General features: G+C 60.6%; 1 protein-coding gene across 3 annotated transcripts in view; it reads right to left on the bottom strand.

The window, feature by feature from the left end:
• Positions 1 to 10228: 10228 nt before the first annotated feature.
• Positions 10229 to 27424, bottom strand: part of ALDH1L1 (aldehyde dehydrogenase 1 family member L1) — a 54271-nt gene continuing 37075 nt past the window's right edge. For all 3 annotated transcript variants that reach the window (XM_062200588.1, XM_062200589.1, XM_062200590.1), the window contains exons 14-23: positions 27039 to 27109; positions 25179 to 25284; positions 23639 to 23726; positions 21974 to 22067; positions 20869 to 20968; positions 18713 to 18811; positions 16027 to 16192; positions 13231 to 13336; positions 11957 to 12156; positions 10229 to 10514 (exon numbers count right to left, since the gene is read on the bottom strand). In XM_062200588.1, the coding sequence (XP_062056572.1) occupies positions 10459 to 10514; positions 11957 to 12156; positions 13231 to 13336; positions 16027 to 16192; positions 18713 to 18811; positions 20869 to 20968; positions 21974 to 22067; positions 23639 to 23726; positions 25179 to 25284; positions 27039 to 27109 (1086 nt within the window). In that variant the 3' untranslated portion in view covers positions 10229 to 10458. The remainder of the gene's footprint in view (positions 10515 to 11956; positions 12157 to 13230; positions 13337 to 16026; positions 16193 to 18712; positions 18812 to 20868; positions 20969 to 21973; positions 22068 to 23638; positions 23727 to 25178; positions 25285 to 27038; positions 27110 to 27424) is intronic.

Raw genomic sequence — 27424 nt, 5'->3', positions numbered from 1 at the left:
TCCAGGACGCTCCAGCCCCTGCACATTCCCTGTGCGCCATCCTCCAGTAAAACGGAAGTCGTCTCTCGCGTGCTTCTAAGCCTTTAATGCAGGGGCCAGCGCTGTGGTGTGGAGGGTAAAGCCACAGCCTGCAGTGCCACCAGCCCATATGGGCGCCAGTTTAAGTCCTGGCTGCTCCACTTCAGACCCAGCTCTCTGCTCTGGCCTGGGAAAGCAGCAGAAGATGGCCCAAGTGCTTGGGTCCTGTGTGGGAGACCTGGAAGAGGCTCCTGGCTTCAGATTGGCTCAGCTCTGGCAATTGTGGCCATTTGGGGAGTGAACCAGCGGATGGAAGACCTCTTTCTCTCTCTCTCTGTGCCTCTGCCTCTCTGTAACTCTTTCAATTAAATAAATAAATCTTTTAAAAAAAACAACTTAATGCAATGGAAACTCTTCAAAAAGAGTTGTTATACTGGGGCTGGGGCTGTGGCACAGTGGGTTAAATCCCCAGCCTGCAGTGCCGGAAGCCCATATGTGCGCTGGTTTGAGTACTGGCTGCTCCACTTCCGATCCAACTTTCTGCTATGGCCTGGGAAGATGGCCCAAGTCCTTGGGTTCCTGCACCCTCATGGGAGACCTGGAAAAAGCTCCTGGCTCCTGGCTCCTAATCAGCTCAGCTCTGGCCATTGAGGTCATCTGGAGAGTGAACCAGCGGATGGAAGACTTCTCTCTCTCCCTCTCTCTGGTTCCACCTGTTTCTGTAACTCTTTCAAATAAATAAAATAAATCTTTTTTTAAAAAAAGGATTGGTACACTGTACTGCTTAGGAACTAATGATAAGAAAAACATCCGCCCGTGTCCAGTACAAAGGCAGCAGTGCTTGGACAGTCTCCAGATCCACACGTGGAAAGCACAGGTGAAGGGAGCCACGTGTGTCTGCACCCTCCCCGGGAGGGCTGAGCCCGGCCATCAGCTTTCACATAAGTGAAGCAACAGTGTCAGAACCACACCGACCCCGGGTGCACACGGAAAGCATCACGGGAACTCGGTGTAGCGGGTTAGTGGTTATTTTTTTCTTTTAAGGTTGCTCCTTGAACCACTAGAGCATGTCTTGTCTTTTTTGTTTTTAAAGGTTTATTTACTTACTTATTTGAGAGGTAGAGTTACAGACATAGAGAGGGAGAGACAGAGAGAAAGGTCTTCCATCTGCTGGTTCACTCCCCAAATGGCAGCAATGAATCTGGCTGATCTGGAGCCAGGAGCTTCCTCTGGGTCTCCCACGCGGGTGCAGGGGCCCAAGGACTTGGGCCATCTTCTACTGCTTTCCCAGGCCACGGCAGAGAGCTGGATCACAAGTGGAGCAGCCGGGACTCAAACTGGCACCCATATGGGATGCCGGTGCTGCAGGCAGAGGCTTAGATCACTATGCCACAGCACCAGCTTCAGGTTAATGGTTTTAATTAAATGTTCAGATGGGTTCAATACACACACATATTCAATGTTTCACTGTCTGGGGAGCTGGGGAAATGTGTAGGTTCTTGATTTATCAGTTGTGGAAAAAAAAAAAAAATGGGTCATGACCAGTTACAGAAAGTAGGCTCTCACATCTTCTCAGCGGCTGCCTGCGCAGTGAGGACGTTATAGCACGGAAGCAGGGCTTACACGGGGTCAGGTGCCGGGCCCGGGGCAGAACCCACGGAAGCTGTCTGCTTTGTCCAGCTCCCGGGCTGGCAGCCAGGGCTTGGTCCAGGACGGTCAAAGACCTTTGACCCCAAAAGGTTAGAGCAGGCACACACACCTATATGCACACACACCCCAAAAGCAAAAACCCAGGGCAGGAGACTGACGATGAGCTTGACCACAAACTTCAAAGACATGTAAGTAACATTTGGAAACAAGCCCTAGGAGACAGTATTTGGAACCAACAGAAAAGACAAAGGACGAGTGTGCAAGAAAACAGAACAAAACAAACAAACAAACAAAAAACCTCCCATAAATCAACAAGGAACAGGAAACACACACACACACACAGAGAGAAAGAGGCAAAGGCCAGTAAGAGCAGCTCAGCCCAGCCAGCTCCCTGGTAGGGGAGTGGGGAAAAGAGCAGGGAACAGGCCTGAAGTGCCTCATCTCGCCACCAGAGGGCGCCATGGCAGAGGCAGGAAAAGGGCCACATATCCACTAAGAGGGACCATGTGCCAGCCTCAGGGAAGGGAGACTGGGCTGTGACCATGATCCCCAAACAGGGGGCAGTCCTGGTGAACCCCTCACCTGTGTGCACAGGGAGCTGGCCCAGGAGCACCCACGGCAGCTCTGCCTGGACAGTGGCAGGTGCCCGCGCTGTAGGAGAGCGCACAGCCAGAGTTACCGGTGCAACAAGGAAAGAGCTCTGGGAGCACCTGTCCAGTGGGGAATGGCTCCTGGAACTGTGCACAGGGGACAGGATGCCCACAGAAAGGTCTGGCCAGGGTGACCTCTGGGGTGATGGGCACGGCCTGCTGATCTTCAGCATCCCACCTGCTCTGTGCCCTAGTGCATCGGGCACACCATTGTCAAGTGGCAGGGACCTCACATCCCCACAGAGAGGCCCTGGGCGCGTTTTGCAAGGTGCACGTGCTCGCGTGTCATGAGTGTCACTCAGAGTGCACGGACCAAGGCCGGAAGTTCAGGCTGCAGGGGCTCCTGCGTGGAGAGGGGGCTGTGGGCATAGGCCGCACAGCAGTGAGCCAGCCTGCGGGGTGCAGAGGAGTCACCCCTGGGGGCGCCGCCCTCCCAGGGGACATCAGGCAACCTCTGGTTGTCACAGCAGGGAGGGGGTACCCCAGGACAGCCCCTACAATGAACAACTCTGCAGCCCAATGTGCCAAGCGCTGGGAGACCCCCAGACCTAGAGACCCTCCCCAGCGTGGGTAGGCGTTGAGGGGGCTGGGGCGGCCACCTGGGGCCACCTGCCAGGCCACGGAGAACGAAATGGCCACTCTTGGAGGCTGGCCTTGAACGCAGGCTTCTGGGCACCATCTTGGCATCCAGTGCAAGCCCCTCCCAGTCTGGCCGGGCCCGGGCACCTCCCAGTCCAGTGCCCACCCAAGGCAGGGAGGCAGAGCCACGCCTGCGCCCATGCACCTGGAGGCGGGAGCCAAGGCTCCGCCCAGCGGCCCTCCCCCTCAGCCCGGCAAGCGCCCTGGGCATCACCTGGAATATTCCGGAGCCCACGTCCTCGCGTACCCCGGGAAAAACGGAACTTTCCGAGGCAATCCCAAACAGGGTTCCAGTACCTGCCGCCAGCAAGCACTGCAAATACTGAACGGAAAATTCCAGAAATGAACAACAACTCGAGTGGTACAGTGCACCGCGTCCCGCCCTGTCCCGCTGGGCGCCACGCAGGACACGGACCGTCCCTTGTGCAGCGCACCCCGGGCACGCCCACGCCGCACGCGCTGCCCACCCAACAGTCCCCTGCAGGCGTCCTGCTTATGATTGACAGCGGGGTGCTTATGGTGAAGACCCCCCAGGCAGCAGCATCACTCCTACACTGGGTCCTTGGCTACGTGGCTGACCTCTCCCCGTGTCTAATTTTTAAGTTAAACTTTAGCACAGTTGCGTGTGCACAGGACAGAGCACGCTATGGATGGGCGTGGGCACGGCCCAGGGGTCCGCGCCCCCTCCGAGGACCCAGATCAGGGCTGACCAGTTACCGGCACCCTGGTCACCGGGAAGCCGGCCCAACCGACCAGCAGCCCGGCCCATCAAAGCGCTCCCGCCGTCCACGGGCGGTGCGCATAGCAGAACCGGGACCGGCACTGGCCCAGCGCGGCTGCACCTGCAGCCCAGGTGAGAGCGCGGGTCTCGGGGTGCGGGACGACCTCGGCGAACGCAGCGTGCGACCCCTGGCTCAGACACCGCCTAAAAGGGCAGGAACCTGGACGGAGCCGAGTGTGGCGCGCCGAGCGCTCCCTGGACGGACGGCCAGCCAAGGCGCCACCGCAGGACCGGCCGCCGCCTACCGGCTGCCCCGGCTCCCGAGTCCCCCCTGCTGTCCCCAGGGCGTCCCCGCTCCGGGCCCCGGGGGTGCCGCCCGCGCCCAGAGCGGACCCGCCACCCGCGCCCTCCCGCCGGAGACCCCTCCAGCGCGCCCCCGGCTTGCCCGCCCTCCGCCCCGGCTCCCCGGTCCCCAGGCGCCGCCGCAGAGCCGCCCTTACCCCGTCCGCGTGCGGTCCGCGGCCAGAAAGCGGCTGGCAGGGCGCTCCGGGCGCCGGCGAAGCAGCGCCGCAGCCCCGGGAGGAAGCGGGAAGAGCCCGGCCCGCCCAGCCCAGCCCGGCCGGCTCCGCCCCCGGCCTTGGCGCCGGCGCAGGACCGCGGGCAGGGGCGGGGCCGCGGAGCCTCGGGCAGGGGCGGGGCCGCGGGCGGGGGCGGGACAGCGGAGCCTCGGGCAGGGGCGGGGCCGCGGGCAGGGGCGGGACAGCGGAGCCTCGGGCAGGGGCGGGGCCGCGGGCAGGGGCGGGACAGCGGATAGGGGCAGAACGCGGGGAGAGGCGGGGCCGCGAGCCTCGGGCAGGGGCGGGGCCGCGGGCGGGGGCGGGACAGCGGAGCCTCGGGCAGGGGCGCGGCCGCGGGCAGGGGCGGGGCCGCGGGCAGGAGCGGGAAATGGGCGGCAGACCCCACCGCCAGTTCCCATCGTGGTCCGACTTCTGCCTTTCTTTTTTAAAAAACAATGATCTTTATTGCACGCAGGCTTTTATTCAGCAATAATTTTTATTATTTTTAAAGATTTTTTTTTAATTTGAGTTAGAGAGACAGAAAGGTCTTCCTTCCGTTGGTTCACCCCCCAAATGGCCGCTACAGCAGGCACTGCGCTGATCTGAAGCCAGGAGCCAGAGGCTTCCTCCGGGTCTCCCACGCGGGTAAAGGGGCCCAAGCACCTGGGTCATCCTCCACTGCCATCTCCGGCCACAGCAGAGAGCTGGACTGGAAGAGGAGCAACCGGGACTAGAACCCGGCGACCATATAGGATGCCAGCGCCGCAGGCAGAGGATTAACCAAGTGAGCCACGGCACTGGCCCTAGAGATTTTTATTTACTTGAAAGGCACAGCAAGAGAGAAAGAGGCAGAGAGAGATCTTCCTTCCACTGGTTCACTCCCTAAATGGCTGCAACAGCCGGGGCTGGGCCAGACTGAAGCCAGGAGCCAGGAACTGCATCTGGTCTCCCCCGTGGGTGCAGGGGCCCAAGCACTTGGGCCATCTTCAGGAGCTTCCCGAGGTGCATCAGCAGGGAACTGGATTGGAAGCAGAGTAGCAGGAGTTGGAACCCCTACTCGGATGTGGGGTGCCGGCATCTCAGCCTGTGCCACAACACGGGTCCCTCTGTGGTAGCTTTAAAGCATCCCAGCAGACATTTCATTCTGTAAAAAGCATCTATTATTTGAAAGAGAGAGCTCCCATCCTCTGGTCCAATGTCCCGGACTGGTGGGGCTGAGACTGGGCCTGGAACTCCGTGTGGGGCTCTCACTGCCATGGAGGGGACTGGAGTCCCTGGGCCGTCACCTGCTGCTTCCACGGCTCCACATTAGCCGGGAGCTGGAACTGGGAGCAGAGCCGGGACCCATATTCATAAACGTGGGTTCCAAGCCTCCTTTCTCCCTGCCAAACACTGACCCGGCTTTCCACCTTGAAATCCTTAAGGACATTCAGCGAAGCAGGAAGGCCTCTCTTTTAAGCTTTGCCATAATATTCTTCTCACACCTAACAAAAGTCCTAGTTGATTTCAGTTTTCCCTGGTTCATTAAAAAAAAATGCCTTCAGCCAGTTGCTGTGTTCCAGACAGAATGGAGAGAGGTTTTCGAGGGAGGGGCCGCCTGCCGAGCTCACCTGCAGGGCTCTGCCAGACGCCGGGGTTTGCGTCTGACCTACAGCGCGTCCATGGCTGGCACAGAAAAGCCAAGTGCAGATGGAGGCGGATGCTTCGCAAGCCTTAGGGAAATATTCCACTGTGTTACTTCAACAAAAGGAACTGTGCATGTTAAACAGAGAGAGAGGTGCAGATGGGCCCGGATTTTTCCACTGTAGGATGATGCAAAAGCTATGTAGATGCAGGGAAATGTGCGCCTGGAATTTTGAACGTGGATCTTTTTTTCCAGGCTCACAATAGGATCACAAACGAAAACAGCCAGTGTGTTCTGTGGTTAAAGGGCATTCGATGCAGCGCTGGCTTTTCTCCAGGTGTGCCGGGTTACCGGGACATAACCCCCATCACAAGTCCTGGAGTGTCGGTATCCTCCCAGCTCAGGCACACGTGCACACAGACAAGCCTTGTCCCATGGTTCTGCAGCCGTGCAGCCTTCTCCATGTACTTGTTTCCCTATTGCACAGTTACCTCCCCTGGCCTGGGGTTTCAGCCCTCATCCATCCCAGTCTGTGCCCCCTCCCCACAAAACTGGGAATCGTGTCCACTGGAGCCAGTAGCCCTACCTGAAGTTTGCTACACCATGCTCTGGCCCCCTGGGACCTGGGAATCCCCAGTGGTGTAAGACCCTTGCTAAGACGTGTGTCCAGATCAGCAGTGGGCACAAGTTGGGGGACTCTGGCTGTCCCTTCCCACAAAACCACATGGAACTCCAGAGTGCAAGAATTCTGCACTTGAACCTGGTCTCCCGGGTAACTATCAAGGCCAAGACTAAAATGACCTCTGTTTTGCAATGTGTGGGCTTTGGTTTTAGTTCCTCACATATCTGCACACATGGTTTGTGGGCTCACGCCATAGCTACAGGTGTAAGAAACTTTGCATGGCCTTCTACCACCAGCACAACAGAAAATAAACTGACAGAGGCGTGGCAATAAGCGGCAGCGAGCAGGTGACCTCAGCAGAAGAGAAATGATACCCCATGCAGGCATTTATTGGCAGGTGTAGAGTCCAGAAGCCTGGCTGGAGTCTCCGGAGTGAGCAGTTTTTGCAATCGGCTGTTAGGCCAGACCTGTGGTCCTCAGAACTAGAGCTACACTAGACATAGACACTGGGGGTGAGGAGCTTCCATACGATGTTAGGAGACAGAGCCTGAATTGTGCCCCCTCCCCAGATTCACCCACAGCCCAACAGTGACTGTGTTTGGAGGTAGGGCTTATATGAAGGAGGTAGCGACAGGCGACGTGGTAAGAGTGGGCCCTGAGCCCTTGAGAGGGGACTCCTTGGAAGAAGTGTGAGAAAGAGCTTGTCCTCCAAGCGTGCACACAGGAAGGGCACAACCAGGAGACGGCTGCCTATGGCACAGGAAGAGGCTTGACCATCGACCACACGGTCACACCCACCACACAGTCACACCCACACCTTGGTCTTGGCCTTGCCGCCTACAGAAGTGTGAGCAAATGCAGTCCGGTGTTTAAGCTGCCCAGCCTGTGCCCAAGCCACTGTAACAGGGGATTAATATTTTCACTGCAAGCCTCCCCTGAAAAACTCAGTGAGCCTCAGTTTTCTTGTCTGTGAAGTGGGGACAATAGCACAAGTGTCTGCCTCGTGGGGCCGAGGATTCCGTGAGGCTCCCAGCTCAGGGTCTCACACAGAGTGAGGGGTCAGTATATGTTGGCGGCCATTATGTTTGTCACGGTCATTAGCTTCCTGATGGGACAAATCACCCCTGGCACTTGGGACACCAGTATCCCGTATCAGAGTGGCTCACCTCCCTCCCTGCCCCCACACACCCCCGCCTGAGATACAAAGGCCATCTGTGGGCCTCCGGCTCACACGCGAGAGGGAACTGTTGTTTGCGTTCTTCCAGATCAGTGGCTCCTATGAGGAGCTCTGCAGAGAACTGAGACCCAGCCCCAGCCAGCAGAGGTGGGCCAGGCCTGCCTCCGTCCACACCTACCCAGGTTCCAACTTAGCACCGTCCCCGCAGGCCCAGACCACCCCAGCCTTTGTGCACCCTGGCTGAGAACCACCAGGAAGAAAGACACGGCTGGCACCGAGAAGCCACCAGGGAAGCTACAGGAGCCTAAGCAGGGTGGGCCTTTCCCTAGGACTTGTCTGCACACATCCTGGCCCTCACACAGGGCTGGGAAGCAGGCCGCTCATTTCTCACGGCCCCTGTGAGCCTGCCTGCCACTGAGTTGCTACCTGTGCAGACTTAGAGGGCCTGGGTGCCGCCCCTGCCTGCTAGAGACCCTTGCACAAAACCCAAATGTTTTCTCCACCCCCGCATTACCCACAGGCCACAGCCACCAAGAGAGCTCACGGCGTGGACTTGAGGTAGCTTGGCAAAGTGGCAGCTTCTCCCTGGAGGGAGGAATACCAGGACTCAACATGACCCAGCCGGGGTTGTCGGAGGAGCAGCCCCAAGGGTAGACAGCACGTGTGTGCCTCCACCACCTGCCAGCTTCCTGCACCCCTCAGGCACCCCTGGGGTGCAGGGAGCCCCATCAGGCCCAGGGAGCCTGGCCCTGTCGCTAGAGAAAGGTTACGCTGACTTCATGTGGAGGAGGAGCTGGCACAAGGGAACAGCCCTGGAGTCAGCCGCTTCCTGGGGTGGTGAGCGTGGCTGCTCCTGCAAGGTAGAGCCAAGGGCCCGAGAGGCCTGGGCCATGGCACCTGTGTGCAGAAGCCTGCAGGACACGCACAAGGCCAGGAAGTGGCAACTGGGGCTGGGAAGCCTTTGGTGCCTTCACCGTGTTTACAATGGCACTCGGTGCTGGTATCAGACCATGGCAGGGCCTACACACGTGTGTGCTACAGACTAAAACGGTACAGGCTCGTGTTAGTAAAATGCACACCTTTTTCCTGTTGAGTTGGCAGTGAAACCCCTGCTCTCTGAAGCACCTCGTTCGCTGTAAACATGAGAAGTCTGTGCCTGGAAGAGTTTAGTTTCGCAAGATGAAAAACTCCTGTGGCTGGATGGTGGTGGTATTTAGCCACACCCAGATGTACCCTTAAACACGGTTCGCGTAATAAATGGTGTGCAAATATATCTTACTGCATTTTAAATGTGTATATATTTTAAATGTTATTGATGCTGAAGTATTTGAAAGGTGAGAGACAGAGAAATCTCCCATTCCTTCGTTCAACTACCTTTGCAAAAGTGGGGGTTAGGCCTGGTTGAAGGCAGGAGCTCCATCCAGGTCTCCTGGGAGGACGGCAGGGGCCCAGGTATGGAGCCGTCACCTGCTGCCTCCCAGGGTGCATGCTGGCAGGCAGCTGGGACCACAGCGGGGCGGGGACTCCCACCAAGTCACTCTGACACAGGATGCCAGCGTCTGTCTCAAGGCAGCATCTTAGCCTCTGAGCTAGGCGCCCGCCCAACCCTCTTCTTTCAGACACAGGGGCAAGCTATTCCACGGTGGGCTTCCACATCGTCCTAATTTGGGGAAACAAAACCAATTCCATGATAGCCAATTAAACTCCTCATTGCCACAATTTCCTCGCCCATAAGTGAGGATGAGGACAGCCCTGGCCCCACTGGGATACGAGCTGTGGACCGACGTGGACTGCGGCTTTGGCACCTGCCTGGCCTACGGTGAACACGGAGCGAATCTGCTGCTGCTTTCTAGTGCTGTAACCATCACTCTGAAGGGGAGATCCGGACAGGCCTTCCCGGACGTGTATCCAGCTGTCCTCACCGCCCGTACGGCACTCGTTCCAGAACCTTCCGCAAATACAGAAGTCCATGGATGCCCAAGTCCTGATAGGAAGAGCACAGGCGGATGCTGTGGGCCCTGCTAGGTGCAGAGGATCCCGGCAGCGCTCAGCACGGCCAGGAGGCCAGGACCCTGCATCCGCGGGACTCAGGAGGTGCAGCCAGGCAGGCATGGGGGCACTGAGCCCACTTCTGTAGGTCAGACTGCCCTTCAGGACCTGGAGGGAGGGGTGTGCAGAGGGGAGGGCCCTGGGCTCCCAAGAGGGGAGTGGGCATGGTGTGGGGGTGGCACCGTGGCAGGGGACAAGGGCAGGTCACAGGGAAAACCCAGAAGACCCAGGGACGGGAGCACTGCCCAGGGCCGGCCCTCGTAGGGACCAAGTGGGTGGAGACAGAGAGGGACCTGGCTCCTCAGTTGGGGTCCCTGCCCACAAATTCTCTTCCTCCCATGTGTGCTTCTGAGAGCTTCGCTCCCCCAAAGCTCTTGCACCCCTAACTCCATCACGGCACCTGGCATTTGGAAGCTGGAGCTGACCACACCCATTTCTTTGTGCCCCAGGACTCAGGGTGATGTCATGACTTCTGGGGCCACCCAGGAGCACCCATGGATGAGGCCAAGGCGCACAGGGGGTGCTGGCTGCCCGATTACAATCTTTATTCATCCAGGGCCACTTCTGACGAGACAGAGGGTGCCCCACAGGCAGACGGCGGGGGAGCAGACAGGAGGGCTGGCCCCGGCTGGGGAGCAGGTGTCCTGGGCTCCAGGGAGGTGGTGTGGGGCCTCCCCGTGGCCGGGCGGGTCGGGGCTGGGCAGGACGAGGCTGTGCGGCGAGGAGAGCTCCTTCCCTTGCTGGAGACCTTTCAATACTCGAAGGTCACGGTCTTGATCCGCAGGTACTCGTTCAAGGCCGCCTCTCCTGCAAGAACCCACGCACAACGGGATATGTCGTGGTCACGGCGACTGCGTGCTGAGGTGCAGCACGCTTAACCACCTCACTGCACGCCTGGTCAACCACGGGAGGGAACCCTGGCTCACCCACGTGCAGACAGGAAGCCGAGGCCTGGGTAGGTCACGTGTCTTTCCTAGGTCTCCCCGGCTGTGGGTGGCGGGCCAGACTCCACCACAGGCAGGAGAATAAGACCACTGTTCTGGGACCTTCCCTGGCCCACAGCACCTCATCAGGCCACGGGAATTTCTGGGACCCGGACACCCCAGCCCACTTCCTCCCCTTGCTACTGTCCCCGCTACCTCCAGATCCAGAGGTGGCTGGGAACGGGGACCCTGAAGCTCATCTGTGCTTTGTGGCTTGTGCGTTTCAGCCAATGATCAGCGTGTGTGAGAGCTCCCCCCCCAGCAACGCCCCTTCCCTAAACGCTGCCGCCACACCCCCCTGAGGCCTCTCACATGTCCAGCTAGGCGGCTTACACCGCTTGGTTCTCAGCCCTGGCCCAGGGAGGCCACAAGCCCTAGGGGCTTCTGCAGGGCTTGAAAGCTGGGAGGAAGACGGCGCAAAAGTGAACTCGTGAGCATCCTTGAGTCTAGCCTCTGCTTGGCCCTCCCTGGGGTCCCTGAGCTGACACAGGCACTCAAGAGAAAGGCCAATGCTCCTAAGAGACAACACGTGGCTGTTCCACCCCGATCTCACTGCCTGCCAGTCAAGCTTGCCTATCGTGCCTGTGTGGTCCCAACTGCCAGCCTCCACAGCGGCAGGACAGAGACCAGGACAAGCAAGGCCTAGGTCAAGGGCAGCCCAGGGAAGGAGGCTGCTGGAACCAAGCTGCCGGCTATCTGGCAGGTGCGGCCGCTGCTGGGCGTGTGCTCAGCCTGTGCACACCCGGGGATCCCACCTGCTGCCGCCTTGCTGGCAGCATCTCTATGCTGTGGACTCATGACGCCCTCCCCCACCCCCGTTCCTGGGGCACGCTCTGCCCCCAGGGCATCCCCCAGGGATGAAGCCTGAGCCTTTAACCACAGCCCCAGGTTCCGAGATCCAGCCCCTGCCTGCCTCTCTGTCTCCCCCTTAGACCACACCAACCATGCCAGCCTCTGTGCGGCCCGAAGACCAAGGCTGGCTCCGCCCACCAGGAACTTGCATGCTCAGGTCTTTGTGACCACTTGGGTCCCTGCTCAGGTGCCACCTCCTCAGAGAAGCCCCCCTGGCCCCTGGCTTGAGTCTCGGCTCCAGGTCGGATTTCCACTTTCTTCCCAACACTCTTCCCTGATTGAATTATCGCTTGCTCCCACCTAATAGGGAGCCAAGCCCCAGGGCGCATGGGACAGGGCCTGGCCCCCAGTGGCTTTGAACCGGTGTCCACTGAGCGAATCAGCCAAAGTGGCCCCCAGGCGGGATGAACTCACCCAGGTCTTTGCCGAATCCCGACTGCTTGAACCCTCCGAAGGGAGCGGCCACGTCCGTCTTGTTGTAGGTGTTGACGAACACTGTGCCCGCCTGGAGCTTGTCGCTGACGTACAGGGCCTTGTTGATGTCCTTGGTGAAGACGCCAGAGGCCAGGCCGAACTCCGTGGCGTTGGCCCGACACAGCACGGCATCTATGTCCCTGTAGGGAAAACCCAGGGAGGCTCAGGGGGCCCAGCCCCAGATGGGGAGGGTACACAAAGACCAGCACCCCCTCTCCCACGGGGATCTGGCCCTCTCCACGCTCCCTGCCACGCAAAACCTCACAGAAGACAAACAGGCCAGGTTAAAGCAAGTCTGAGGGAGATGGGACAGACCCGGAGGCGGCAGGCAGAGAGTGAGAGTGAGAGCCGGAGCAGGGGCAGCCCCTCACTTCACAGATAGGCAGGGAGCCCAGAGAGTGGCCGACTGGGCGTTCACCGGCCGTCGGGGGACTGGGACATATTATGATGCTTATCTGTTGGACAGCGGTCAAGTGCTCATTCCAGTAAGATCCACACACGCTCACATGCTACTGTCGTGTGTGCCAGTGGGTGGTAAACGTGAGGCTGAGGCACCATTTGTCATCTGCTCAATGGTGCCATGGACACCCAGGGGCCGGCCTGGACAATAGTAGTAACCAGAGAATTAACCTTGGCAAGGTCAAGGGCAGCCAAAGAGCTCCAGTGGAGCTGTCCGATTCCTTCTCTTTGGACCCAGCCTGGCCCCGCTCATTCGCAGGGCGGGAGGGAGCTTCCGGGACTTCTGAGGTCAGATCCTAAGGAACCTTCCATTTCCACCTGGGCCTCCACCTGGAGGAACCACGTGCCAGCCAGCAACGCAGAGGCTGCAGTGCCAGAGACAGCCTGTGGGAGGCGCTGGCGAGACCGGATTGCTCTCTGAGACAAATCCCCCAAGCCACTCAGTTCTGGGGAGTTTTAGTGCACAGTGACACGGGGCTCAGGGAGCTATAAGAAGGCTCAGAGACACCTGGAGAGCGTGGTGAGCGGGGAGGGGGAGAGGGCATTGCCTTCGGCTCATGGTGGGACTTGAAGCCCCCTTGGTCACCATGGAGGGCTCACCAGGGGGCGGAGGAGGGATCACAGCCCGCCAAGGGTGAGCAGCACTGAGTTCTCTTCCTGGCCGTGCGTGAGCCCCCTCCCCAGGCTCTCGGGAAGACCCCGGTGACACAGGGAAGGAGGGAGGGCCTTTGAGGGAGGCAGGCAGTGTTCCATACCCGTCAGCAAACCGCGAGATGATCATGACGGGCCCGAAGGACTCTTCCTTGGCGATGAACATGTGGTCCTCCACATCCGTGAAGACGGTGGGCTCGAAGAAGAAGCCTGCAGGGGAGAAGAGGCTGCGGCTCACGGGAGGGCACAGCCCCCGCCCCGGGGCGGGCCTGGGTCACTTCCTGCCCCAAGAAAGCGGTGCCACAGCGCCACCCGGTGGCTGGCTTTCCTGCCGTGTCCCCCCCCCCCCCCTTTAAGGAGTGGACTGTAGTGGACACTGACACTGATGGCAGGGGAGGGAGCTGAGCTGTGGACCCGAAGCCTGTGAGGAAGAACTGGATCTTTCTAGGGACACCTGTCTAGATTCTGCCACAAGTGCAGGGCCCCAGAGGGCTCTCCCATGGGTCCTGGCTGCAGCCCACTGTCCAGGAGGAAGTGGGGGAGGGGCTGTGCACAGGAGCCTGGGGAGGGGAGGCAGGAACTCCAAGGACAGCCTCTCTTCTTGGAACCGAGGAGCCAGGAGCCGAGCTCCGTGGTCAGAGGTGTGTGGCCTCCACCAGGACAGAGTCAGGAAGGGCGGACTGGTCACTCCCAACCCCACTCTGCCCTGGAGGCCGGGACAGAACCACTGCTGACGGCAGAAATGCCTTCTGGGACCACTTCGTTGGCCAGAGCCTGGGAGCCCTGGGACCCTGCTGCACCGGCATTTAATTCTGGGGAAATCAACAAACTTGACGTTCACTCTAGTTTTAGAAAAACAATTTAAAACCACATCGAAGTGATGAAATCAATGAAACAGCGACTATTTTCACGACATTTAGAAACTGTATTTTAACATGACTACTGTTTTAAAACCTGTGAACCTTGTATGCATGCATGCTGCTCTATGTGGAGTAGCGGGCACTCCCTGGGCAGTCTGGCACTGCTGCCCACCAGGTACTGGGGCACTGGGCTGTGGCCACACAGGGTCATCCTGCCTGTGGCTCTGCCCTGTGCTGGCCCTTCCATGTGGACCCTATGCCCAGGCTCGCTCATCCCTCTAGTTGGGTTTGGACAATGGCCCGTGCACTGCTCCCTCCCAGGTCCAGGAATCCTGCACCCTCTTCACGCCTATCCCCCCCTGGTCTTGGCTCCTGGGGGCTACACTGTCCCTTGCGGGCTCTGTAGCCCTGCTCTGTGGACAGTGCCTTCATTATACCCTCTCCCATTAGCTCCTGAACCCTGCCCCCGCCATGTCCTCTTAGACTCTGATCATACCAGCCCCATGGAACTCCTGGTGTGCAGGGGGCAGGGGAGGGGGGAAGAGGCGGTGGCATCACGGTGGTTATAAATGCCCTGCTTGGGTGTGAGGTGGCAGGGGCACCTCGGGCAGAGGTGTGCCCCATGCTTGGCCATTCTTGGCGCCGAGTGATGAGTAGGGGACATGCGTGCTAAGCAGAGGAGCAGCCAATGTCCCGAGAGTGAGAACACAGGAGAAGCATTCAGGGCGAGCTAAATATGATGAGAAGACGGGCCAAGGGCAAGTCAGACACAGATCACAGAAGACGTCAGGGGCAAAGGTCTGGGGGTGAGCTGCATGGAGGCAGGAGGGAAGGGCTAGCCGGGCTCACAAGCACACTCAGGAGGCCACGGTGATGGTGAAGAACGAGACGTGGCGAGCGGGCCCCAGGGCAGCAGGTGCAGAAGAAATGAGGAGCAGGAGAGACTTCCAGGTGGAACCGACCCCGGCAACGCATTAGACACAGAGGGTCGCACAAGAACACGCATCCGGGATTCTTCTTCCCTTCCCCTCGAGCTTCCTCTGTGTGAGGCATGGAGGACCCAGGGGTGAAGGCAACGTGTGCCCCTGGGCAGGGAGTAATGAGGAAGCAGCACAAGAACTCGCCTGATCGGGCAGAGGGTTCTAGAGAGGCAGGTGTGTGTGCACGGGGCCAGGCTGGGTTGGACGCGGCGATGACTGAGAAGTTTGAAGTGCCTAGGGGACATCCAGGTGGACGTATCCAGTTGGCAGCTGTGTGGTCATGAGCTCTGGGTGGGCTGAAGCCTAGGGATGTGTATCTGGAAGGCTCTGAGCCCTCACAGAGGGGTGAGGCCCCCCAGGGGAAGCACCTGCCATGAGCAGGGCTCCAAGCTAAGGAAAGGAGCAGGTGCAGATGGAATTTCTACCAAAAAGCAACTGCTGGGGCCAGCACTGTGCTGCAGTGGGTTAAGCCAGCATCCCATAAGGGCACCGGTTCAAGTCCCAGCTTTGCCACTTCCATACAAGCTCTCTGCTTATGGTCTGGGAAAAGCAGCAGAAGATGGCCCAAGACCTTGGGCTGTCGGCACCCACATGGGGGACCCAGAAGAAGTTCCTGGCTCCTGGCTTTGGTCTTGCCCAGTTCTGGCCATTGCAGCCATCTGGAGAGTGAACCAGTGGATGCAAGAACTCTTTCTGTCTCTCCCTCTCTCTCTGTAACTCTGCCTATCAAATAAATCAATCTTTTAAAATTTTTTTCCAAAAAGGCAAGAAGTAAGAGCTAAAAAAATGGAAAGAAAGAAGTAAGAGCCAAAGAAATGGGAAGAAAATCATGAAGTCAGGTGTCACAGAATCCACAAGTGAGTGTTAAAATCAAAACCCGTGGGCGATACTGGTTAAAACCAGCACTGAGTAGGGCTTTCTGTGTGGGCAGCTGGTATGGCCCTGCAGGGTCAGGCAGGTGTCCTAGGCCCACCGCACCCAAGGTCCCAGGCGAGGCCTGACTATGCACGGGGGACCCGGCCTGCAGCCCCTCCCCAGCGGCCACAGTCCTCCCACTGACCTGGCCGGGGCACCTGGCCGCCCCCGCACACCAGGGTGGCGCCCTCCTGCACGCCGCGCTGACAGTACTCCAGCAGCTTCCTCAGGTGGGCCTGGTGGTTCTGCGGCCCGTGGTTGGTGGCCCTGTCCAGCGGGTCGCCGATCTTCATCTTCCCCACCTCCTCCACCTGTGGAAGGGGCTCGGGTCAGGCTGCTGGCAACAGAGGCCCCCGGACCCGCCTCCCTCATTTGCATTTTCCATGCCCACCGCTGTCCCCTGAAGGAACTTCGAGTGCTGCTTTTGAGCTCCTAGGGCCCCCCAAACTTGGGTTCCAAACCCAGCTTCTGGGCTAAACCCCAAGGCCTCCTGTGGGCAAAGATATGGACATCTCGCGGGGAGACCCAAGACTAGGGATGGAGGGGCTGGGAAACGGGGTGGGCAGGGATGCAGGAGAGGGGAGAGAAGGGCAGGCGTGTGTGCGCAGGGACCAGCTCAGCGCAGGCAGGTGGGCAGGCTGATGCCATCCTGCCCCCAGATCCACAGGCCTAGAAGCCGGGAGAACTGTGCAGGGGCCAGCGCTGTGGCACAGCAGGTTGTGTTGCCACCCGCATAGCCAGCATCCCATATGGGCGCCAGGTCACATCCAGCTACTCCGCTTCTGATCCAGCTCCCTGCTAATGTGCCTGGGAAAGCAGTAGAAGATGGCCTGAGGGCTTGGGTCCCTGCCACCCACATAGCAGACTCGGATGGAGTTCCAGGCTCCTGGCTTGGGTCCAGCCCAGTCTTGGCCATTGTGGTCATTTCAGGAGTGAATCAGCAGATGGAAAATCTCTCTCTCTCTCTCTTTCTATCACTCTGCCTTTCAAATAGAACAAATAACCCTTGTCCCAAAGACTCCAGGATGAAGGACAGGGTGGGTACAGAGTGGTCTTTCTGTAATAGCTACAGCTGACCGAGTAGATGGACACTAGGTGGAAGGGAGGGACCCGAGGCCCAAATCCATGTGTCCCTGCCACTGCTTCTGCCTGTTCCAAAACCCATCTTTAAACCACAGGCCCCCCGCCTCCCGCCGCCAAGCCTCTGGGGCTGGCACTGTGGCATACAAGGTTAAGCCTCCACCTGTGGGGCCAACATCCCCTATGGGCACTGGTTGGAGTCCCAGCTGCTCCACTTCCAATCCAGCTCCCTGCTAATGCACCTGGGAAAGCTGCCGAAGACAGCCCATGTGTTTGGACCCCTGTACCCACGAGGGACACCCACAGATGGAGCTCCTGGGTCTGGGTCCTGGCTTCAGGCTGGCCCAGCCTGGCTTTTGCAGCCATCTGGGGAGTGAACCAGCAAATGGAAGATTCTCTCGCTGTCTCTCTCCTTCTCTCTCTGTATCTCTTACCTTTCAAATAAATAAATAATATCTTTTAAAAATAAACCTCTTCCAAGAAGCCTTCCCTGCTGCCTCAACCAACAGAAGTTGGTCCAGGCTTTGCTGCCTCGAGCCAGCCTGTGTGTCTCCCATCACAGAAATCACTCGGGATCCTGGAGTTTGGGGAGGGGGTGCCAGACGAACCAGGATATGCGATGACACGTTAAGGACAGAATCTCAGACGAACACCACCAGGAGCCGGGGCCAGGCCCTCTGGGCTCCAGGCTGGAATCTGCCTCTGCCCCTTCCACTGCCTCTCTCCCTGGCTCCTGCCTTGGTTTCCAAAGGTCAGACAAGGTCATGTCCACCCCCATTCAGCCACATCAGGGTCACGGTGGACTGGCCACCGCCGCCACCACCTCCTCCTCCTCTTTCTCTTTTTCCTCCTCCTCTGAGCCACTTGACCGCCTTCAAGCTCTGCACCCTCCCACAGCCCCCTTAGAAGCATGGAGGACTCAGCACCTGCTCTGTCCGTCCCAGCAGGGCCCCTTAGTGCCTCGGAATGTTGGAACAACAGGACCCGCTCGGTCAGGCTGCCCAGCGCCCTGGCCACAGATCACACCCTGGACGTGTCCCTGGCGGTGCCTGCCACCACCGTGCCATCCGTTTCTCTTTCCCTTGAACCTGGCTGGCCCTGGGGCTTGTCCACACACGGCCACGGCAGGACTCCCAGCAGTGAACTCGCAAAACCCTGCTTCCAGCACATTCTGCTGGCCACAGCAAGTCACGGGCCGGCCCAGATTCCATGGCAAACGTGATTACAGGCCCTTCTAGAGAGTTCTCCCTTTTCCTTACTGCCTCCCCCCCCACCTCCACCCCACACTGCAAAGATCCAGCACCCGGCCTTCTCCGTGAATACCATCCTAAGCGCCATGCCACCCCGGCCTTGGCGCACAGCCCCTTCTTCCCGGCCGGCTTCCTAGGCTGGAGCTGTGTACACAGGTGGCGATTCCCTGTTCGCCTCCAAGGAGACCCAGCTCTCCAGGCCCTGGGGGAGGGGCTCCCCGCTACAGCTGAGCTGTACCCCCTGGCATCGCTGCCTGCATCAAGGCTGGCTGGGAGCCCAGGCCATGCCATAACCTTTATGGTTAGGCCAATCTGAGCACACGGCTGCTGCTTTTGCTGAACCAGGGATGAGCCAGTACAGCTGTCCTTAAAGTCCCCTGACCCAGGTGGACGGTGAGCCCTCTCAGGGAGTGAGGAGGGAGGAGAGAGGAGGAGGGTCCCTGACCCCGCCCAATCTCCCCCCCTGCAGAAACAGCGGTTCCGAGACCAGACAGAACTTACCACCCTCTGCACGAACTGGTCGTGAATCAAGTCCTCCACGAAGAGCCGGCCCGCGGCGATGCAGTTCTCACCTTTGTTGAAGAACACGGAGCTCATGCCCTGCAGGGAACGAACCGGAATGCAGGTTACGGCTCACCCAGGGGCGCCAGCTCCCCTATTCATGGGGAAGAGGAGGCATCCTGGGTCCCCTGTGGCCAGGCCCTGGCTGGCATGAGGCATGCATGCCCTACTCAGTCCTTGGTCAGCTGAACAGAGAGGCGAGAGGCGACCAGGTGGAACACAAGGATGGTGAGGCACAGGCCAGCAGAGAGGGGGAGGCAGCTGAGTCCCAGCCCCCGCCGCTGGAGGGCAGGGCCACTGTCCGTGTCCTAGAGAACTGAGAACAGGCCAGGGTAAGCCTGGGCATGCCTGCAGCCTCTCTGTACACTGGGTGGCCCGGGGAGTACTGATCCTGCCACACTCCTGGGAGCTGACGGGGGAGGGGCCAGGCAGCACTGAGCATGGAGCAGGCATCAGGGTGACGCTGGGTGACAGGCAGGCAGTCTTGGGAGGGAGGGGAGACAGGTGGCCCTGGCTGTGGGAACTCTTAGCCACAGTTTAGAGGAAAGGCTCTAAGAAGCACCTGCTTTGGGGACCCAGGGAGCCCTCTGGGGGAGACCACAGGGCCCTTGGCACCAACACCAAGATGCAGAGACAGTGAGCAGGCCCTGGCCTCTCTCAGCCTCCCCAGCCACAAGGCTGGACTCCCTCTCCTGTCCATGCTGGGGCATCCCGTCAGACTCCGGGGTGGGATTTAGGAAGGGGGTTGGGGGCATACTGGGGCCCCTGGTTAAATGTGGCCTGAGGAGCTGGCACTGTGGTGTAGCAGGTTAACCATGGGGGTGCCAGTTCGTGACCCGGTTACTCCACTTCCAAGCCAGCTCCCCACTAATGCGTCTGGGAAAAGCAGTGGAAGGTGGCCCGAGTGCTTGGGCCCCAGCTACACACGGGGGAGACCCAGAGCAGCTCCTGGCTCCTGGCTTAGCATCAGCCCAGCTCCAGCTGTTGTGGCCATTTGGGGAATCAGTCAGTGGATGGAAGACCTCTCTCCCTGTCTTTCTGTCTGTCTGTCTCTCTACAACTCTGCTTTTGAAATCAATCAATCTTAAAAAAACAAACAAACAAACAAACAAACAAACGTGGCCTGAGTACGGAGACCGAGTGCAGAGTGCAGAGGGAATGGCAGGGGTCACGCAGGACAATCACCCACGCCTGCCACCTGCAGTCACCCCCGTTGTGAGCCCCGTGGACACACGAGCCTCTGTGACAGTCCTAGGAGGGTGGTCTGGTCCCTGCCAGTCCCCAGTGCATAGGGAGAGCGGGAGGGGGGCGGGGCCCAGACAGGGTAGTAACTTGTCCCAGGCTGCCGGTGCGTTGGTGCCGGCGCCACCACATGTGCCCAGGGCCTCCAGCAGAGAGAGGCCACTGTCAGCCCTGGCACTCACGGACTGGCCACTCTCCCACCGCCCAGGGGAAGCGGCCTGGCTCATTTCCCGGCCCACGCAGCTGAGTCCAACCCTCCCGACAGTGACGAAACAGACTGGGAAATAGGTTTTGGAGGGCAGCACCTGTCATCCTCACCCCGGGTCCCCTTCCTGCTATGCCATGCTTATAGTGACTTCTAGGACTGGAGTTAGCTGGGCCGGATGTGTGAGCCTGACCATGGCATTACAGAGACATCCTCCCGCCCCACTGTCCCTGCCCCTCCCCCGCTGTCCCTGACCTCCTCCCCCACTGTCCCTGCCCCTCCCCCGCTGTCCCTGACCTCCTCCCCCACTGTCCCTGACCCTCCACCCCTCACTGTCCCTGACCCCCTCCCCCGCTGTCCCTGCCCCTCCTGGCTGTGGTCCCTGTGCCTCCTCATCCATCCGCACCCTCTCCCCCCTCCCCTGCTGTCCCTGACCTCCACCTCCCACTGTCCCTGACCCTCCACCCCCCCACTGTCCCTGACCCCTCCCCCACTGCCCCTGCCCCTCCCCCGCTGTCCCTGCCCCTCCTGGCTGTGGTCCCTGTGCCTCCTCATCCGTCCACACCTTCTCCCCTCTCCGTCCTTGTCCCCATCCCCTCCGTCCTTGTCCCCATCCCTATCCCCCTCCACCTCCACACCCGACCCTCACCATCTGCACAGCCTTGCTGAGGTCACAGTCGGCAAAAATGATGAGCGGCGACTTCCCGCCCAGCTCCAGGGAGACCTTCTTCACGTTGCTCACGGCACAGCTGGAAGGAACAGGACGCTGGTGGGGCTGGCGCCTGGCCACCGGGAACACAGGGGCTCCCAGACAGAGCGGACCCGAGGCAGGGCCTCAGCATCCTGTGCTCCAGGGAGCAAGGCCCAGCCCCGTGCCTCCTCCCACCCCACCCCTGCTAACTCCGGCTCTAGGCGCCCCTCGGCTTCCACGCTGCCGGACTCCTCCCGCACCTGAGCGCGCGCCCGCCCAGGCTGAGCGCATCCCGATGTCTGCGCCCTCACCCGGGCTCTGCTCCAGGGCGGTTCCGCTGGACAGCAGGAGCCTCGCTAATCAAGAACATCTAGGCCAGCATTGTGGTGCAGCGGGAGAGGCCCCCGCTGCGATGCCGGCAGCCCATATCAGAGCGCTGGTTCAAGTCCCAGCCGCTCTGCTTCCAATCCACCTTCTTGCTGACGCACGTGGGGAGGCAGCAGAAGACGACTCTGCAGAAGCTTGGGCCCCAGCCACCCACGGGGGAGACCAGGACGGAGTTCCTGACTCCTGGCTTCGACCTGGGCCAGCCTCGGCCAGTGCAGCCATTTGGGGAGTATGCCAGTGGATGGAAGATTTCTCTCTGTCTCTGTCTCTCTCTGTCATTGCTCCTTTCAAATAAATCAGCCTTGTTTTAAATTATCACTTAAACTTGCCAGCAACACACAAAACAATGAGGCACGTTACGTTTTTGCGTGTGCTAAGATTTTGCAACCAGCGTGGGCTGCACTCCATCAATTCAAATCAGCTTCATTTCACCCGCTCTGCAGCCATGGGGCTGCTGACCCCGGAGTGGGCAGCCTGGGGCCAGGACCTCGCTGGCGTCACTGGGCTCTGCAGAGCGGCCTTGCAGGCCTCCTGGGAGCTGGTCACAGCGCTGGCCCCAGTGAACCAGCGCCTGCACGACACATGCCCTGGTGATGGCTGGACCCAGGGCAGCTGGAGGCACAGGAGCTGCACTGTGGCTGGCGGCCTCGCGTCCTCACCCCTCGCAGCCACTGACCTCTTCATGATGTGCTTCCCCACCTCCGTGGAGCCTGTGAACCCGATTTTCCTCACATCGGGGTGGTCCGCGAGCCTCTGGCCGACCAGCGAGCCTGCGGGCGCAGGAGGGCAGGTTGTGAGCGCAGCCTCGGCGGTGCTGGGAGCCACCTCCCTCCCTCTCCCATCCACAGGTGGGCTCGGTGCCCTCGGTGCCCGGGGCTCCCCGGGCCTCAGCGCGTGTCATGGACTGAATTGGGACTCCCCAAGCTTCACACGTTGGAATCCTACCCAAGTACAACAGACACAACGGCCTGGACAACTTTGCAGAGATAACTGAGTTAAACTGAAGTCATTGGGGCAGTCTGAGAGGTGTCCTGAAGGGGACAGCACATAGACACGCACGGGGGGGCGTGAGTGAGCCCCAGCGAGCAGGAGGCCGCCTGCAGGGCAAGGAGAGAGGCCCCTGGAGCCAGGAGACGAGGTGAGCCTCCCAGTCTACGGCTCTCTGAACCTGGACACTCCCAGTGAGGCTTCCCACCTATCTCCAGGTAGGTACCCCCACCCAAGGACAATGGTGTGCAGCCTTCCATCCCTCGCGGGGGCTCTGGGAGGCTGCCAAGGATGCCTGGCCTGGCCCCAGGGGGTTACGGCATCCTGGGCATTGGAGAGTTCCAAATGCCTACCCTTGGGGTGCCCTGGCACGGAGAATCCTGCCCAAGCTGTTCCTGCTGCTTGTGACGCCAGTCCCATACCCGGGGCCTGCACACACCCTGCCCTAGCCTGGCCGATCCCTCCATCAGTCTCCATCCAAAGGGCCCTCGGGGAGGTTTCCCTGACTCCGCTGCTCCCTCTGACCTGGGGGCAAGCAGCCCCCTTGAGGCTCTGCCCAGCGTGCCCCGCCCCCGGCCCCTGAGGGCTCTCTGCTCGCCCAGAGCCCTGGCCGTGTCCTGAGCCTTCTCCACCTTCTCAGTTCATACAGCCTCTTCTGCTGACCTTGGCCAGGCCCCTGCATGCCACGGGCAGACACGTCAGCCCTAAATCTGAACCTGCAGCGGGCGCCTTGGAATCCACACGCATTTGCCCTCCCCCCACCCCCACCCGCCTCTGCTGCCGACTCAGCTCCTGCTTGCTCTGGACGTCTCAGGCCTTCTCAGACTCCACCTGCTGCCTGCCAGCTCTGCCTGGGGCCCCTGTGTACTAGCCACGACCCAGGAGTCCTGGGCCTCAGGGCCTCCTCCCCTCCCCACATCCTGGGGCTCCCCCCCGCCAGACAGCACAAGTATAAGTGCCCAATTACCTGGGGAACAATGACGAGGACAGAGAAAATCTATGCGTTCTGTCCCAATCCTCCTTTTTTTCCAAATATTTTTCCACCTGCGGCGACTGAAGCCTCAGAGGCAGCAGTCACGCCGTGGGGGGCCCACCTCACTACCCCCCCACGCGCTCGGAGCCTAGAATGTTCTAGGAGGAAATTCTCTTAAACTTCCAAGGGCAGACAATGCCCAAGAAAAGTCATTTATTTGGAGTGCATATTTGCACACGCTCAAAAAAATTGCAAAGCCTTTCTCCTGGGAGAGCCTCTGAAGGCAAGACCCCTGCCCAGGCAGGGTGATGCCCCGCCATGGGAGCAGCCCGCTCTGCCCCGGACTGTGCACCCAGCCCCGTTCCCGCGCACGGCTCTCACCAGATCCCGGGAGGACGTTGACCACGCCCTTGGGAATGCCCGCCCTCAGCGTGAGCTCTGCGAACTTCAGGGCTGTGAGTGGGGTTACCTGAGTGGGCGGGAAAGAAGGCCAGGGAGGCGGGTTCAGAAGCGGGGTTCTGCTGTCCTGCCCCGCCCTCCTCCGCGGGCTGCCCCTCCCTGGCAGGGAGAGGTTGCAGCCTTGCGGTCAGTGCAGAGAGCTGCCCCTCCCGCTGCAGCTCTGGCGGAGAGCAAGGCCGGCCCTCCCCCTACCCGGGGGTCCTCATCTCTCCTGCGGGCAGCGCTCCAGCCCCTCAGCCTGGCCTGGGTCCTTTCCTGCATGGTGTTCGGTTCTCCTTCATCAGGCCAAGGTCTCCAGGAGCAGTTGGGCAGGTGTATCTGGCTGGGCCTCCAGCCGGCACATCCCAGGCACACCCTCTCCCTGCCCTGAGGACTGCCAGCGCTGGCGTGGAGACAGGGCCTTCCAGGGAGGTGGGTGCTGCTTGCCGAGATTCTGGGTGCACCCCCAGTACCAGCAGACTTGGCTCTCCCTGCACCTGGGTGTGACTCCAGAGACCCCAACAATTAGTGCTCTGGCTGTGCCCCAAACCCCACGGGCCGAATCCATGGGGGCTGGGTCGGGAGGTGCTGGGTACAGGGTGAGTGAGGGTGGCCCTGCCAGGGGCGGCCCCCTTGACCTGTCAGCAGCCCTCAGGCAGAAGCAGGGGGCCAAGCACTCCTTGGAGAGCAGTTAGGAGGCTCGAAGAAGCACACTTTCGTACATTACCTGATCCTCTGTTCAATGCTTGCCGGAAACAGGATGGATGCTGTCAATGTTGGCTCCGGCCATTGTGATTTCTCTTTTTTAAATAGCATCAGTGCTCTTGGGGTGAAGGAAGCTAAGAACTGAGAGGCCCCCTGGACACCTGTCCACGCTCTGGGACTTCTGCTGGCCTCTGGCAGAGGGCCCCTTATTGCCAAGGCCCAGATCAAGAAATAGAGGTTCCTGGTGGCAACAGGTGGGGGTGCTGCCTCCAGCCCCAAGAATACCTGCCCTGCTGCCTGGGTGCCGGCTAACGTCCTGCCTCCACCGCCGATCTGGAAGCTTCTCCGTGAGGGGCTCAGGGGTTCCACCAACCCCACCACTCGCCCTTCTTCCTTAACAAGACTCCTAGTGTCTGCAGCCCGGCAGGTCCAAGACCTGGCACCAGCTTTGCTAACAGGGTCCTGGGGCTGCCTGAGAGCCTGGGCAAGGGATACCAGGCAGGGTTCTGCTGTGCGAATCCACAGTGTGGGCACTGGTGTCCCAACTCCTGCCACTGCTCACTGACCAACCCGTCTCCACCACCCGAGAGCAGAAAAATGCAGAGTCGGCGTGGGACAGCTCCCAGAATGCTCCTGCACCCCTACCCATAGGAAGCAGCCCGCAAAGGCCGGCCCACAGCCACAGCACCTTTCCACCAACACTGGCTGGGCCGGGGTCCCTGTGCCGCCTCCCTCACGGAGCACGCCCGCAGGCCCTGTGCAGGGCACCCCCACGCACCTGGGCGGGCTTGATCACCACGGTGTTGCCAGCAGCCAGGCAGGCGGCCGTCTTCCAGGACAGCATCATTAGGGGGTAGTTCCAGGGGATGACGATGCCACAGACCCTGCCAGGGGAAGGAGGCCGCTTCGTCCCTCCTCTGGGCCCTGGGCCTGCCGTGGAGCTGCCGGCCCCTCCCTCCTCTCCCAGGCCCTGCAAGAAGGAGCCCAGGGCGCCCCCCAGAGGCCGTGCCCCCTGCCTTTCCCGTCCTGGACGCTGCAGCAGGCACTGGCCAGGCGGTAGCCCCCTTCCTAACTGGACAGGTTCTGGTGGAACAGTCCAAGGACCAGGCAACACCGGCAGAGGGCAGCAGTGGGCAGGGACAGGTGCGAACAGGGGCCAGCAGGGTGTGGAGAGGGCCGGGGGTTCCAGGGCAGGCCAGGAGGGTCCTGCTGAGGTCAGGACTGGGAGAGGTGTGCAAAGGCCGGCAGGCAGGACGGCTGCAGGAGGGGCCTCCAGGGGCGTGGGGCTGGCTGAGAGCTGCAGGCAGCCCTGCAGGGCACAGGGCCGGCCTGGGAGCCCGGCTGATGCCCTGGGAGTAACAGGGTGCACCAATGGGGTTAGGAGAGCCGCTGGCCCTGTGCAGACACCTGCGAGGCCCGGAGCAGCAGGATGAGTAGCAGGGGGCACAACCCGCGGCCACTGAGTATTTGCAGGGAGCTGGGGTGAGGCCGAGGGCGGCTGGCGGGGAACGCAGAGTCCGCTCCCTAGGGACTGCGTGGTGTCCCCTCAGGCTCAGACGCTCAAGTCCTAGCCGAGTCCCTGCAGATGTCACTCATTAACATGAGGTCACCCTGGAGTAGGTAGGTCCCTCAGCCAATGGGGCTGCTGTCCTTACCAACAGGAGAGCGACTCGGGGCACCATGGCAGAGACTGGGGTAACGCCACCGCGTGCCAGGAAGGCCAGGCTGGGAGAGGGGCCTGGGACAGACCGACCCCTCCGCCAGGGCCTGGGGGAGTGGGAACCGGGCCTGCCGGCACCGCGACATCACACGTCAGCATCCAGAGCTGAGAGCCAGTGCCTGTCCTTTAAGATTGGGGCTGGGCTCCATTGTCAGGGCAGCCGGGGCACACCTGTACCTGTCCAGTCGTGGGGATGGAGGGTGTGGGGAGCTGGCCCCGCACAGGGTCAGAGCGAGCGGGGGTGGCGTCTGCTGGACACACCCCCGCCCAGCAGCTGCAGGTGCCTGCCTTTGGTTGGCTTTGCTGCCTGTTCTGTTAGTGACCTCATGGCTTCCGCCCACCACACTGCCCTATGGTGTCTGCAGCCCGCACCTCCTGCTCCCCTCCTGCATGCTAGGTTGCCCTGCTCGTGGCTGGACACAGGGCTCCAGGGTGGACCGGCTGCTGCCCAACGACCCAGCACAGCCCTTCCCACTCCTTCTGCGCTGGCGCCCTCTGGTGGTGAGACAAGGCTCTGCACTCTGGGTTGTGGGTTCTTTGCCCCATTCCTCACACCCAGGCCTGTCTGGGCTGCACCTGTGCTTCTCCCACTGAGATGCTCTTCCTGTCTTTGCCTGTTTCAATTTTTTAAAAAAGAATTTCCTCAATTTTTGCACACTGATTACGATCCTCTTTTCAGATAAAATGTGCCAGGGTACCCTCTGCTTCCCACCGTGACCCCGACTGACAGAGAGTGATTGTGGCGATCGTGGGGTTTAATTAAATAATTCTCAAGCCGTCACAGCAGTACCTGGCATGGAGCGGGCACTGTGGGAGTGACTGGAGCAGCTGGATGACAGCCATGTGCTGGGGGGGAGACTGTGGGCCCCTCAGCTGCCACGTGGGGCACCCAGCCCCGTGCCCTGGGCAGGGACTCACCCGACAGGCTCCTTCCTGGTCAAGGTCAAGTTGCGGTTGGGTCTGGCATGGTTGATGGGGATGGTGGAGCCCTGGAAGCAGCACAGGGGGAGGCCACTTGGGGGGAGCTCTGAAGGAAAGGGGTCTGGTCTGCATCCTGACCCCCCCCCCCCACACACACACACGAGAGCAGGCAGGAGGTCACGGCGGACAGCCGGAGCCCGGGGAACACGCTGAGCGCTCCTTCCTGCCCTGACGTTCTGTGTCCCAGTCGACATGGGGGGAGGGGGACGACGTGTGTGTACTGACAGCAGCCACGGGAGCCCCCAGAAAAGCAGACTCGAGGCCAGCGCTGCTGCAGCTGGGAGATGGAGGGCTTGACCCGGACCAGGATGGAGCCTGGCCTG

Source organism: Lepus europaeus, chromosome 9 (genome assembly GCF_033115175.1).
Source record: "Lepus europaeus isolate LE1 chromosome 9, mLepTim1.pri, whole genome shotgun sequence".
Taxonomy (NCBI): domain Eukaryota; kingdom Metazoa; phylum Chordata; class Mammalia; order Lagomorpha; family Leporidae; genus Lepus; species Lepus europaeus.
The sequence above is the reverse complement of the archived record's forward strand: the minus strand, read 5'-3'. Positions and strand labels throughout refer to the sequence as shown.